Source organism: Salvelinus alpinus, chromosome 22, assembly GCF_045679555.1.
Source record: "Salvelinus alpinus chromosome 22, SLU_Salpinus.1, whole genome shotgun sequence".
Classification (NCBI taxonomy): domain Eukaryota; kingdom Metazoa; phylum Chordata; class Actinopteri; order Salmoniformes; family Salmonidae; genus Salvelinus; species Salvelinus alpinus.
In genome coordinates, this window is record NC_092107.1 from 2,882,036 (window position 1) to 2,897,248 (window position 15,213).

Here is a 15,213-nt window from a genome sequence, read left to right on the forward strand (position 1 = left end):
ACTGATGAGCTCTTATTTACCTGCTCCACATTGTTCTTGATGGGAGTGGTCTCCTCTGGCTGTGGTCTGATGGGGTAGCTGTTCAATGACTCCTGTCGTCTCTTCCTCAGATCTCTCTTGGCCAGCCTGACTGCAGCCAGCAGACGCTCCTCAGACAGAGCAGAGAAACACAGAGAACTGCAGGTGCTATCCAGGTCATCCCGCTTCTCTACCCAGGGCATCAGCTTCTCAATCACAATGGGTGCAGGTGGGCCAACTTGGGTAGCACGGTTATAGGCGTTGGCAGGCATGGCTGCATTGAAAAGTAACTGAAAGAGAACAATAGTGGCACTGGCATCATTCCTGTTGTTGCAATGACATAATGACCAACTTAGCTAGCTAAGTTGACGTTACATCCGGCTGTCCAATTTATGATCTGGCCACATCAACTGGCATTCACAACGTTATCTTTCAATATCCATCATGATGGCATGCTAGAATCCTAAGATAGAGAGATAGAGTACAGTAGTACTTTATTAATCCCAACTTGGGAAATTGTTTTATCACTTCAGCATCATATCAATAGAATGACAAAGACAGGACCCGTATCAGTGACAAACACATGATAAAACACATATTATAAACTGAGGGGGTTCAAGCCCTGAATGTTGATTGGCTGTCAGCATTGGTATATCAGACCGCAAACCACGGGTATGACAAAGCATGTATTTTTACTGCTCTAATTACGTTGGTAACCAGTTTATAGTAACAATAAGGCACCTGGGGGGGGTGCCTTACCTAAGAACAGCCCTTAACTGTGGTATATTGGCCATATACCACACCTCCTCTGGCCTTATTCCTTAAATAAGACAACGTACGTTAATAGCCATAAAAGACAGGTAAGAAATTATGCTGTTTCTCAGGAGAATAGACAACAACTAAACATTAAAAAGGCATAACAAATTAGTCATTTATAATGGCTGTGTGTAAAAATGACCTTTTGGGCAGGATGAACCTACTACTAAACTCCGCAAAAAAAGAAACATCCCTTTTTCAGGACCCTGTCTTTCAAAGATAATTCGTAAAAATCCAAATAACTTCACAGATCTTAATTGTAAACGTTTTAAACTTTGTTTCCCATGCTTGTTCAATGAACCATAAACAATTAATGAACATGCACCTGTGGAACGGTCGTTAAGACACTAACAGCTTACAGACGGTAGGCAATTAAGGTCACAGTTATGAAAACTTAGGACACTAAAGAAGCCTTTCTACTGACTCTGAAAAACACCAAAAGAAAGATGCCCAGGGTCCCTGCTCATCTGCGTGAACGTGCCTTAGGCATGCTGCAAGGAGGCATGAGGACTGAAGATGTGGCCAGGGCAATACATTGCAATGTCCGTACTATGAGACACCTAAGACAGCGCTACAGGGAGACAGGACGGACAGCTGATCGTCCTCGCAGTGGCAGACCACGTGTAACACCTGCACAGGATTGGTACATCCGAACATCACACCTGCAGGACAGGTACAGGATGGCAACAACAACTGCCCGAGTTACACCAGGAACGCACAATCCCTCCATCAGTGCTCAGACTGTCCGCAATAAGCTCAGAGAGGCTGGACTGAGGGCTTGTAGGCCTTTTGTAAGGCAGGTCCTTACCAGACAACACCAGCAACAACAACATCGCCTATGGGCACAAACCCACCATCGCTGGACCAGACAAGACTGGCAAGAAGTGCTCTTCACTGACAAGTCAAGATTTTGTCTCACCAGGGGTGATGGCCGGATTCGCGTTTATCGTTGAAGGAATGAGCATTACACCGAGCCCCGTACTCTGGAGCGGGTCCATCATGGTCTGGGGTGGTGTGTCACAGCATCATCGGGCCGAGCTTGTTGTCATTGCAGGCAATCTCAATGCTGTGCGTTACAGGGAAGACATCCTCCTCCCTCATGTGGTACCCTTCCTGCAGGAATGTCAGTGTTCTGCCATGGCCAGCGAAGAGCCTGGATCTCAATCCCATTGAGCACGTCTGGGACCTGTTGGATCGGAGGGGGAGGGCTCGGGCCATTCCCCCCAGAAATGTCCGGGAACTTGCTGGTGCCTTTGTGGAAGAGTGGGGTAACATCTCACAACAAGAACTGGCAAATCTGGTGCAGTCCATGAGGAGGAGATGCACTGCAGTACTTAATGCAGCGGCTGGACACACCAGACTGTTACTTTTGATTTCAACCCCCCCTTTGTTCAGGGACACATTATTCAATTTTGGTGGAACTTGTTCAGTTTATGTCTCAGTTGTTGAATCTTGTTATGTTGATACAAATATTTACACATGTTAAGTTTGCTGAAAATAAATGCAGTTGACAGTGAGACGACGTTTCTTTTTTTGCTGAGTTTATGTTGCATTCGAGCGCTGTGGAGTGGGTGTGTAGCATTGTCCATGATCATGTGTTTTAGCTTGCAGCCTTTTTATGAACATGTCCTGCATTGACTCGACTGCATCTGATTGTATCACTTGATTTCTTTATGATTTTGTCCAGTTTGTTTGTCATCCTTCGCTAAGTTTCCTTCCAGAATTTTTTTATTTATTTCACCTTTATTTAACCAGGTAGGCCAGTTCTCATTTACAACTGCGACCTGGCCGAGATAAAGCAAAGCAGTGCGACAAAAACAACAACACAGTTACACATAAACGAACGTACAGTCAATAACACAATAGAAAAATCTATGTACAGTGTGAGTAAATGTAGAAGAGTAGGGAGGTAAGGCAATAAATAGGCCATGGAGGCAAAATAATTACATTTTAGCATTAACACTGGAGTGATAGATGTGCAGATGATGATGTGCAAGTAGAGATACTAGGGTGCAAATGAGCAAAAGGATAAGTAACAATATGGGGATGAGGTAGTTGGGTGTGTCATTTACAGATTGGCTGTGTGCAGGCACAGTGATCGGTAAGATGCTCCGACAGCTGATGCTTAAAGTTAGAGGGCGATATAAGACTCCAGATATAAGACATAATGGCATAACACAAAACACTTGCCACTACACGTTACCTACCTTTTATGATACAACTTACTATTGCAGAGTCATCACAGAATTTCTGCAGGTCGTTCAGTTCATTGTGTGTGAAGTCATTTGTATAGAGAGTAACCAGGAAAGGTGACTGGACCGTCCCTTGTGGGGCTAACGTTACCGTGTTTGTGCATACGTGGTCTGATAGTACTGCCTGTTGAGTCTTACGAATCGTGGTTTATTGGTCAGATAGTTCACAATCCATTTGACCATATGTGGGTTTACATGAATGTCCTTTAGCTAACGTTGTCTTACCTGATTCTGAGAAAGTCGAGAGCAACGATTTGTACCTAATGTGACCCAGCTTTTCGATTGTCCTAAGGTCATCGGGGACTCCTTCAGAAAGTTTGCAACCATAGCTGTTCCTGAATCCTCTAGCTAGCTAAGTACCGGTATATCTACATCAGCTGTAACCATGGCTAGCTGCCTAGATAGCTAGTTAACGTTAGGCTAACGGTTAGCTTTGATCCAATTTGCCAACCTTAGCCTAACGTTTCAGTACGTATCTAGCCATGCAACATTATGCTTCGATTATTATAATGTAAATAAATTGAAAATATGTGGCTCGGGGACTATTTGTACGGGATACAATTCGACAGCTAGCTAGCAATTTAATCTCAGTTTTAAAAAAATTAAAGCGCCGCCATGACAACCAATAATAAGCACTGTCTTCCGTAAAAACAGGAAGTGAGTATTTCTAACCTACGGAAAGCAGAAATCATCAAACATAACCAAATGTAGGACACTTAAAATACTAATTTGACCGTACAATTTGACTAACATTTGATCAATATTATTCGATTTTAATTGTTCTATCTATTTGTGTCCATAAGATTATGTTTGTTTCGATTAAACAATCATCAAAAACATGACACGAATAGGATGAAGTTGTCCAATCACTTTTATTTTTCATAGACAAGAGGAAGCGTTGTCATGCGTGTTCTGTACTCGTAGCACAGATTATGGATATACTGACAAGATACTTGTCTCTCTGCCCTAACAATGGGATTCGTTGTCCACAAAGCGGCACGGTGTGCTGTTTAGATCCCACCTATCCTTTATTTGGATTGGTGGATATCTCATTATTTTAATACTTTTTGAATATTCGATGAGGGCTGTTGACGTTAATCGTCTGTATTCAATGGAGAGCTGCTATGCTACTAGTCTCATATCATGAATATGCATAGCTATATCGAGACAACTCCGATATAAAGTGTTTTTTTTTAAATAAAAGTTGCGTGGGTGTCACGTGTCCTACTTATATAAGTGCACTCGTAACAACCTAAGAATTACGAAACTTATATTAAATCAACTAAACATCACGTAGCAAATAAGCCATTAACCAAATTCGACACTCTCATTGACCTCCATACAAAACTCCTCACTTCGTGGGCAAAAATTCCACCTGATGGACGGAGACAGATTTCCCTCCGAGTTGGGCCTCTCTCTTTACCTCTTACTCTCTGCTTGTAGTATTTTAGAAGCGATCATGGGGCGAAGAGTCCATGTCGTATTTGTTATTGCATGAAATGCTTCATACCTGCTTGCCTAGCATACGATAATTGATAATACTGCTACTTATTCTATTTCATCATGTCTCATTACGAAGAAGTAAAGGTCCATGGATATGATGAATTTTGCAAAGCAGTGTCTGAGAGGAAAGGAAAGAACATATTTGCATATTTCTCTGGTGATAAAGACGCTCAAGGGTTGAGCTGGTGTCCAGATTGTGTGAAAGGTAACAGAATTATTGTTTTATGGCTATACATTGGTGTACCTGTCATGTATAGCAGTTGGCTTTCTTTCCCAGCTGTCTGTCATAATGTGTCAGTCTCTGCTACGTTATGGTTGGCAATTCATGGTAGCCAAGCCAACTAATCTCTGTAAAGTGTTTACAGGGAGTGCTTGTTTTGTGCTATATTTTCTGTATTTTTATTATATATTGTACTGTACTATTGTGTAATTTCTGGTGTGCATAAATCAAAGCCACACACATTTGCCATCTTTCTTCTCCTCCTTCCCCTCCAGCTGAGCCAGTTGTTAGAGGAGAGATGTCCCACCTTCCTGAGGGCTCAGTCGTCTTCTACTGTCAGGTTGGAGAGAGGCCATAGTATGTAGGCTTCTCAACTTTTTCCTCATATTCACTGGTGATGATAGCAGAATGATAGTGTTGTGCAATCCACAGGCAATAGAAAATAAGTATTCTTCTTACCCTCAAATGCAGCTAGAAGTTTTGAAAGCTTAAATACATTGTAACATCATGAACTGTTGTCTCTCTTGGACAGCATATTTGAAATGAGCAAAATACTCTGAACAACAATATCAACGTAACGTGTTGGTCCCATGTTTCATGAGCTGAAAAAAAATGTCCCAGAAATGTTGTGCACAAATTTGTTTACATCCCTGTTGGTGAGCATTTGATCCTTTGTCAAGATAATCCATCCACCTGACAGATCCACCTGGCAGGTGTGGCATATCAAGAAGCTGATTAAATTAATGATCATTACACAGGTGCAACTTGTGCTGGGGACAATAAAAGGCCACTCTAAAATGTGCAGTTTTGTCACACAACACAATGCCACAAATGTCTCAAGTTTTGAGGGAGCGCACAATTGGCATACTGACTGCAGGAATGTTCACCAGAGCTGTTGACAGGTAATTTAATGTTAATTTCTCGTCCATAAGCCTCCTCCAACGTCATTTTAGAGAATTTGGCAGTACTTCCAACTGGCCTCAACCACAGACCATGTGTATGGCGTTGTGTGGGTGAGCGCTTAGCTGATGTCTACGTTGTGAACAGAGTGCCCCATGTTGGCCGTGGGGTTATGGTATGAGCAGGCATAAATTAAGGACAACGAACACAATTAAATTTTATCGATGGCAAATGGAATGCACAGAGATACCGTGATGAGATCCTGAGGCCCATTCATCCGCTGCCATCACCTCATGTTTCAGCATTATAATTGACGGCCCCATGTCGCAAGGATCTGGACACAATTCCTGGAAGCTGAAAATTTCCCATTCATTCAATGGCCTGAATACTCACCAGACATGCAGTGGTGGAAAAATTACCCAAATGTCATACATGTCTGGGATGCTCTGGATAGACTTGTACAACAGCGTGTTCCAATTCCCACCAATATTCAGCAACTTCGCACATGCCTTGAAGAGGAGTGGGACAACATTCCACAGGCCACAATCAACAGCCTGATCAACTCTATGCAAAGGAATTAGTCACGCTGCAATGAGGCAAATTGTGGTCACACCAGATACTGACTGGTTTTCCGATCCACACCCCTATCTTTTTTTAAAGGTATCTGTAACCAACAGATGCATATCTGTATTCCCAGTTTTGTGAAATCCATAGATTAGGGCCTAATGAATTTCCCTTTATGAACTGTAACTCAGTTAAATCTTTTGAATTATTGCATGTTGCATTTATATTTTTGTTCAGTGTGTATATATACAATGCACAAAATTATACATTTGACATAAATGTCTTTGACTTTTGGATTTTGCTTAATATACCTTTTCATCTTCGACCAGTTGGAAGGATCCCAATAATGAATTCAAGAAGACTCTGAAGCTCAGTGGAGTTCCCACTCTGATCCGATATGGCACGGTGAGCATAAGTACATGGCAAGATGACAAAGATGGAGAATTTCTGTAATAAATTTTAAAAGTGTGGCTTTTTCTTTGGTTTTTGTGTTAACACTCAACGGGGCCCAAAAGCGTTTTATTATTCTTTTATAAATGGTCAATCTGTAAAAAAACAACAACAAAAAACACATTAGTGTTACCACATTAGTGAGGTTGTTATTAACCATTTCTAAACTTTTTATAAATTCTTAATGAAATATACCTTCAGGGAAAGTGTTACCAAAACATGCTAAGTTCTGTTTCTTTTCTTCCATCTAATTCAGCCTCAGAAGCTGGTTGAGGAGGAGTGCTTCAAAGCTGACCTGGTGAGGATGATGTTCACTGAGGACTAGAGGGCTACAGAGGACAACACTCACCCTGCACTTGGTCATCTTCCATTTCCCTCTCTCCTGAGATCCAGTCCCAGCCCAATCACCTTTTCACTACACTTGATTGAATTGAAATGATTGTTTCTTTGGAATTCAAATACACACTCCTCTCCCTGCGAGTCAGTGTTAATCAGTGAATGTGTTGCTATTCTTACATGGAAATAAAAAGCAACTATAACATAACCAGAGGCCTTGGTAGAGCTAGCTGACTGCTTTTAGAACTTGATGTTTAATTTAGTAAATTAAATAGAAGAGTTATAATAACATAGCCCACTTTTGACAAATAAATTTGATTCCCATAAGTGGTAGGCAGCCTACTCCTAGAATGTGTTGGCCCAGACAAAGTGTGTCAAATGAATTGAATCTCATCAATTGATGATTCTTGTTTCTTACTTACGGCAGTAATCTATAGAGTGAGGATATAAACTGAAGCATTACCTAGTATACTGTGATTGTCATGTTATAGTGAATAACTTAGTCAAATGAAAAGAAATGATGGCTGGATGAAAACATTGTAATGTGTAAAATGAAGTTTGTCTATAGTGCAGTTCACTTTGTGAGAAGCTAGGTGGCTCCCTCAGCCTGTCTAAATATATTAGGCCTAATATGTCTTATAATAAAAATAATTTAAAAAATCAGAAATTATAGAAATATAAATTCTAACTTTTTTATGCGAAATTACAATATTAGATCATATAATTGGCACATTTAATATGTTGTCTTTGTAAACCGAGAAAAAAAGTAAGCTCCTTATAGGCTCATGAAGAAGAAAAAAGTAACCTATCCCTAGTGCTGTCATATGGGTTTAATGTACACATAGTCCTAAACATGTCATGTGTCTACCGTGTAGGCCTAAACATGCTCAATGCTGACAACAATCAGTCATTGAATAGTGAACTTGATCAAGTAGTGTTATTAAATACCAGACCAAACAAAGGTGGTCTAAATGTTTTATATACATACATCAATAATATTATATAGACTCAATATCGACATTTTATAACTAGGTATCATGAAAGAGTTGCTTGCTTTGAAGTGATGAGCGCAACCACAATTGTAGGAGTATAAGTGGATCGCATTCCTGCACACCACACATTGGAGCGGCTGAGCTGAGCTGAGAAGCGGAAAGGGGTATCTGTCGTCGAGCACACATTCGAGCATAGGCTATACCACGAATTGGGGCTCTCCAAGGAAGCTAAATTGGAGGACGAGGGCGTGTTTGTTTTTACTGAGCCTTTCAGTTTTCATTTTCTGCAGTCTTGGTAAGAGAACGGAATATATTAGGGTCTGTTTCAAGGACTCGAGCAGAGATGTCAGAGTTTCTGGTGAATCTACTCGGGGAGCGGCTCGTCAACAGCGAGAAAGCCGAGGTGGATGTACAGGCGCTGGGTAGCAAGCTGTCCCTGGTCGGGCTCTACTTCGGCTGCAGTTTAAACGGCCCCTGTAAGCAGTTCAACGCCAGTCTGTGTGAGTTTTATAGCAAGTTCAAAAAATCATCTGAACATAAAGACACATTGGAAATCGTCTTCGTCTCATCTGATCAGGACCAGAAACATTGGCAAGACTTTTTACAGGAGATGCAATGGCCGGCATTGCCTTTCAAAGATAGACACAAAAAGGTAAGAAGTGACCAATTAATAAAAATGTGAATCTGGAATTGAGTCACGATATAAAAAGCATATGTGACAGAAATATATTTAGCCTACCCTGGCCATTTGGACAATAAACCCTTACTTAATTAAACTGCACACTTGGCCCAATTTTATATAGGCCTACCTTACAGTGCACAGGTATATGCATTTATTTGGGTCATTGGACATAATTGACGGTGGAACCAAAAGTTGATACAGGGTCTAACATATTTTGTTTCTAATGTTGCCAGCTGACCTATTTTTCAGTAGGTAGATTCGTTTGTCACTGTCTCTCATGTATACATAATATGGTTTACAGAAGGCCCACTGTATTTATTCCATTGTTTGTATTGGATATAATATATAGCCTATCTATTGTGCACCCCAGTGGCATGTGTCACAGGTTATCTATAGCCTAAATATCCATATTGAAATAAGAAAATGACACACACACACACACACACACACACACACACACACACACAGGTAGTGGGAATAAATGCTAATGTTAAAATGTATTGATATTCATAGTGGCATTTGTAGAATCATTTTTAATTCAAACACTCAAGTAACAAATTACATTGTTTTGGGGCAGGACAATTAACAAAAAAATATTGTCAAGATATTGACCAAAACTGGACTTATTATAGGCCTATAGCAATTAGAAATAGTGACTTAAATATAGTTCAAAGGTTTTGTTTAATTTTTTGTTCTATATATGGATACCTAATATCTAAGATTTATTATAGCCAAGGTGAAATTATCAATGCTGAAAATTGTTATTGTAAAAATACAAAGGAAAAAGTTCTAATGTGTTTTTGATCAAAGTGTTAGTGAAATATGTGAGACTCGATACAATGGCCTAGTCTTTGGCTGTTAAGCTGTTGTTCAATTAGTTATTTAATTGCAGGGCCATTATTTAGGATACAGAAGTCAACATCTCATAATAGGCCTACACATTACACAGCTATTGGGAAAACACCCATATGTTTGAAAAAGAAGAAGATTTAATCAAATTTCCTATAAATAAACCTGTAGGTGACACAGTCATTAATTTTATTCACATTATCTGTCCATCTCTTTCATATGGGTTTAATGTAATGGTTTAAAAATATATGCTTAGTCTATGGATGTTAAGAAAGATTATGAGCTTAATCATCATAACCTTTCACAGAAAATTGCCAAATCTTTTTCCATGTACACTGTCCATTTATTTATTCATTATTTTACCTTGCACACAACAAACTAAATGTCTTTAATGTATCACAATTATTCTGTTTCTTAATAATACCTTTTTAATAATACCTTTTTATTTAACTAGGCAAATCAGTTAAGAACAAATTCTTATTTACAATGACGGCCTAGGAACAGTGGGTTACCTGCCTTGTTCAGGGGCAGAACGACAGATATTTACCTTGTCAGCTCAGGGATTCGATCTAGCAACCTTTCGGTTACTGGCCCAATGTTCTAACCACTAGGCTACCTGGCGCCCTCTTCCGTGTGTGCAATTTGACAAATTATTACAGTTACTGTCCCATATAATTAATCTAGGCCTATATTGTAAATATGATTACCACAATATCTTCATGTCTGTATTTATTTTCTGGACATGAATTCAATAAACATAAAAATAGCATGTTGTGAAAGCCTTTAAAATGTTTAGGCCGATGTCAGAGTTTTGTATAATGTACATTTATGGGTAAGGCAAGGGTTTCAGGATTAGAAATAAAGTATACCTAGATGATACCTGCATCATGCTGCAGGTTCACCCACATCAGGATCCATTTTGTGTCCTCTGCACCTCCAGTTTCCTACATACGTCAGCATGTCTGTATTAAAAACAAATTATGAACCTTAATAACAAATTACAATTAATCCCACTGAGACTGTCTCGGCTAGCCGATATGTCTCAGCTTGCAGCTGCATGCACATAATCTATATGCTATTAAGAATATCATGGTGTACATTGCAATCGTAAGGGAGAGGAGGGTAGAGGGAGAGAGCCGAGGTACTGTGAATATAAATCTAATTGTCTGCATTGAACAGACCTGCGCCATTCTCAGTGCCCTGCTGCTGCTACCCTGTTGGCAGTACAGGACATTAAACCCAGTAACGGCTGGTGAAGACATTATCATGGTCTCTAGGCCTCACAGGATAGGTATAAAATACAATTTCACAGTAAAGAAAACAAACCAGGAAATCATACCATACTATTTCTATCTCTTTAAAATAATGGGAGCAGAATATGGTGATGAAGGAGGCTGGCTTTTAGTTGGACGGTGATCATTTCCTTGTCCTAAGTTGCCAGGGCAACTCTTTTATTTGGAAATATTTTCTCTGTATTAACAGAGTGTGTATGTGTGTATATATATATATATAGCACTCTTCCGTGTCTTATTACATTGCCACACTAGGCTAGTAAAAAGGATTTGCAGAAGGTTTCTGTAAGAATAGTTCTGCATGCACGACTATCAGCCAGTGGAATGATATTTTGAACAATGTGCCATTTTAGGGGATGTTTTTTGAATGTATTTACCTGATCTAGGCCTACCCAGTTTACCTACATACCAGCAAGTAATTACTACATCAACATTTGACCACCTCTTCAATGAAATGGAGACATTTAGGATGATTATCTTTCAACTGTAAGGGCATACGGGACCTTTTTAAATGAGCCGTGGCCTCTTGGCTCCACACCACCCAACCCTTCCCCATGTTCATCAAATAGCGTGCTGTATATTTTATGAACTATTTGTGAATTTCCTTAGTGTAGTCTTTTCCTGTAGAACCCTAACCCTCACTTTTAATAGGTGCAGCTTATTTAGATGCAATCAAGGCCCTTCTAATGTGCTGCTGATTGTTTGTGTTTCACTTCATTATGCAGTCCAGGCGTGAAGGAGGGGAATGATGGAGGCATTTGATTTGAGGGCGGGAGGGATGGGAGTTGTCTGGGAGGAGGGTATAGCCACAGTGCAGCATTATTGTGTTCTGAATGCTGCTGGTGGAAAATATTCTGCAGCATCAACATTGCCATTGTTCAAAATTCGAGTGCGGCCATGACTTGGCTAAGGCTACCTGAGAGTAGTGTACAACTTTGCATTTAACTCGGACCACCAGTACTAATTGGAGAGTAATTGTGACCTTCAGTACAGCAGGGGCCTGAATGAGTGTGTCTGTTAGGGGTTTAACTAACCTCTGGCCTGCTCTGTTTTTTATACTGAAGAGAGAGTTGATGTTTCATTGAGCAGTCAGATGTAGGTCACACTACCGTAGCCTTCTGACATGTCCTAAGGCAAGTACATGTTTAGTGTTTACTTAAGGTTTCAAATGGCCTATATATTTCCCCTTTCAGAATTATTATTTTGGCATATGTGTGTGCATTGACGTGAATGTGATTTCTGCTCCTGTAGCCAGGCTTTATAATGCATTAGATGGCGTTGTAGCCTTGTGGGTTGGCTATGTAGTTCCAGCCTTTGTCTGCTGCACAGATGTGGTTTTATCACCAGGACGGGTATATGAAGCTCCTGGCACCTGATAAGAGAAGCTTTGCTTCAGAGGAGATATCATCTCTATATATGTATCAGCTGTGTCTACATGAGCTGGCTATTTATTTATTTCCATTTATATGCTGTTTATTTTCCACTCATTCTTCACAATTGATATTGAACAATAAGGTGACAACCCACACCAACATGACCAGTGCTTGTTATCAATACACAGGTATGTCCAAAGGCATCATCCGTGCCTATATTGCAATCAGAACCCGTTTCCAGTAAATGGGAGGGAAGCAAGACAAGGTAATGCTCTATTCTAAATCAACATGTTTGTGTAGAAGAAACACATTTGAGTTCAGATCTCGCCTGCATGCGAGTGTGATCATAGCAACTGGTAAAAGAGAGAGAGAGAGTGTGTGTGAAAGAGGGGGAGGGAGAGAGATACCTAATTGGCGTATGATGTTGACCTGGTGGAGGGCTACGTTGAGGTTGTGGGTAGTAAGTGGCCCTCTCCCCCCTCTTCTCAGGCCTGGCTGGGCTCTGGCTGTAGGCAGGGGAGGCGAGAGAGAGGCAGCTCTGTTGAGCGACACAGGGCTCATCTCCTGGCACAGCCAGCAATCTCTCTCCATCGCCTCTTTCAGAGCCTCATCACCCACCAGGCCCCTCTCTCCCTCCCTCCGTCCACCCCCTCCTACAGTAGTTCCCACTCCCTTCTCATTCCCTACACTGCACTTGCTTTCTCTTGTCCTATGTAGTCTATTCTGTTGCTCACATCGCTGGGAATGTTGATTATCTAACTATGCAGAGACTAGATGAAATACTGAAGACATCGTCTTACATCTTTTACAAGTGAGGAGATTTAGGGTTTTGAAAGGACCTTGGGGGCTTTAGGTTTGTGGCTATTAGGCAGGTTCTCGTTTTGAAGAGTCACATAAGGAGTCTGGCCCACTGCAGTGTCGTGCTACCCTGGGTCGGAGCCAGCTTCATGAGGACTAGAGCCACAGCTGCTAGGTGCTTCGGAGAGGGGCTAAGGGTGCCTGTCATCAGGGTGTCACTGATCTGATGAAAACCGCACCACGCCTTGCTCATCACATATCTCAGCCCTGCGCCTGCTGCACTCCTTTGATTCCAGCAGGAGCAGCTGGAAAAAGCCTGCTGCATGCCCTCTTGTCTGCAGGTGATAATGTACAGTTCCTCATCTGTAAATGTCACATTTGGTTGGGGTTGACCTGTGTAGATGCTCTCACACCTGTCAATTTCACGTGTATGAGATAGCAGCAGCAGTATATCAGCCCAAACTAAGTGGATAACTAGGTGAACAAACACTGAGCCTTATTACACACAGGGTAAACACTTTTGATAAACCGTGCGGCTCATGCTGAGAGGACATAGTTTAAAGTTATTCCCAACAGTCAGGATAAAAGACTTGGCTAGATAACCCTCTCCTGAAGAGATGGTAAGTAAGACCACCATGATAAGATTGCATACTTAAATGATCAAGGCTAGCCATGCAGTGGGGTGACCCCAAGTGCCGGAACAAAAAAGGAGCGTGAAAGGGTGGTAACCGTGGGGCTCTGAGATACCGGATGAACGTATGGGGATAAAACACCTTTATAATAAAGCGTTGCATGCATATCATTGCATTTGCGTAGTGGCATAGAGCAGTAGAGTAGAGGTGCTTGCAGGAGTTGCACACATGGGATATATTTTTGTAGCCTACGGTCCGAGAAAGATTTGGCCTTTTTATAAAGATTTGGCCATTTTACATGACTGGAGACTTTAGCATAATCTTTTTCTAATACCGCACAAATGATCGAAATGACCGGCTCCTGACAAGCAGAATCTGAGATCATTGAAAACGACCTTGTCTTGAATCCATCAATAGTTTAGGCCTAGGTGTGTGGAGACACATATTTTACAATCTGAGGAGGAAATTATAGTTCTAGAAAAGCTTTCCAGTTTCTCTAATGATGATCGTCTCACGCGTCAGAGATTGTCACGCCCTGACCTTAGAGATCCTGTTTATGTCTCTATTTTGGTTTGGTCAGGGTGTGAGTTGGGGTGGGTATTCTATATTCTATTATTTGTATTTCTATGTTTTGGCCAGGTAGGGTTCTCAATCAGGGACAGCTGTCTATCGTTGTCTCTGATTGAGAACCATACTTAGGTAGCCCAAAGTTGTCTTTGTTTGTTGGCACTATAGCCTTTAGCTTCACGGTTGTTTTCTCGTTTATTTTGTTGGCGTCTTTTTTTATAATAAAATAAAATGTACGCTCACCATGCTGCACCTTGGTCCACTTCCTTCAACAGAGATGGCCGGTGTACTCATGCCAAAAGCCTGTCTCTTGTTTTACTTTGTAAAACAATGCTGTTCGCTCAATAGGCCTATTTGGAAGTTGATAGAATACTTTGGTAGCCTCTACAGACAGATTCGACTTCTCTGTTCAGCAGGAGCCATTTGCTTTCCAACCTGTGTTTTCCCTTGATTGTATTTGAGATATTGCGAAAGACCTGTTTTGGCTGCATGCTGTTCACTGACAGATTTGCCGCACATTCACGACTGCTACACACAATCCACATCTAGGCAATAAAAAAAGAAACTATTGATCCTCTGTGGGTAAATGATAGGCTTATATTCCTGGTGTAGTATTCTGAATTCATTAAATTTCTTTCTGAACAGATAGCAGTAATTCTTTAACTTTGGAAAATGTATTTACATTTATCAGGGGTGCAGCAGCGCCCTTCCCGCAGCTATGATTCTATCAGGAAATAAATGATGAATTACAATGCTGGAGAGAAGATGGTTGCAGCCTCATGGCTATCAGAGATAATAGAAAGTGAATCTCATTCTAGTTCTGTGAGAGATGCAGGCACGCTTCTCTCTCACCACAGCACCAGCCAATCGAATGTATTTATAAAGCCTTTTTTACATCAGCAGATGTCACAAAGTGCTATACAGAAACCCAGCCTAAAACCCCAAACAGCAAGCTATGCAGATGTAGAA

At 41.0% G+C, this 15,213-nt stretch overlaps 3 protein-coding genes across 8 annotated transcripts in view; 2 read left to right on the forward strand and 1 right to left on the reverse strand.

The window, feature by feature from the left end:
• Positions 1-3,745, reverse strand: part of LOC139548776 (protein moonraker-like) — a 28,922-nt gene extending 25,177 nt beyond the window's left edge. For 4 of the 6 annotated variants that reach the window (XM_071358613.1, XM_071358612.1, XM_071358614.1 and 1 more), the window contains exons 1-2: positions 3,312-3,745; positions 21-308 (exon numbers count right to left, since the gene is read on the reverse strand). In XM_071358613.1, coding sequence (XP_071214714.1) covers positions 21-308; positions 3,312-3,413 — 390 coding nt within the window. In that variant the 5' untranslated portion in view covers positions 3,414-3,745. The other 2 variants (XM_071358611.1, XM_071358615.1) reach the window with 2 other exon arrangements.
• Positions 3,746-4,167: 422 nt separating this feature from the next.
• On the forward strand, positions 4,168-7,267 carry LOC139548780 (thioredoxin domain-containing protein 17-like). The gene is made up of 4 exons (XM_071358619.1): positions 4,168-4,794; positions 5,085-5,166; positions 6,603-6,678; positions 6,980-7,267. The coding sequence occupies exons 1-4, from the start codon at positions 4,650-4,652 to the stop codon at positions 7,046-7,048; spliced, it is 372 nt and encodes a 123-aa protein (XP_071214720.1). The 5' UTR covers positions 4,168-4,649; the 3' UTR covers positions 7,049-7,267.
• Positions 7,268-8,164: 897 nt separating this feature from the next.
• Positions 8,165-15,213, forward strand: part of LOC139548777 (nucleoredoxin-like) — a 63,496-nt gene continuing 56,447 nt past the window's right edge. The window contains exon 1 of the mRNA XM_071358616.1: positions 8,165-8,703. Coding sequence (XP_071214717.1) covers positions 8,395-8,703 — 309 coding nt within the window. The 5' untranslated portion in view covers positions 8,165-8,394. The remainder of the gene's footprint in view (positions 8,704-15,213) is intronic.

Bases quoted from the DNA above. Each gene is read 5' to 3' on its own strand.
- LOC139548780 (XM_071358619.1), top strand. From the start codon at position 4,650: ATGTCTCATTACGAAGAAGTAAAGGTCCATGGATATGATGAATTTTGC. The intron at 4,795-5,084 runs GTAACAGAATTA...CTTCCCCTCCAG, and splicing joins GTGTCCAGATTGTGTGAAAG to CTGAGCCAGTTGTTAGAGGA. The intron at 6,679-6,979 runs GTGAGCATAAGT...CATCTAATTCAG, and splicing joins CTCTGATCCGATATGGCACG to CCTCAGAAGCTGGTTGAGGA.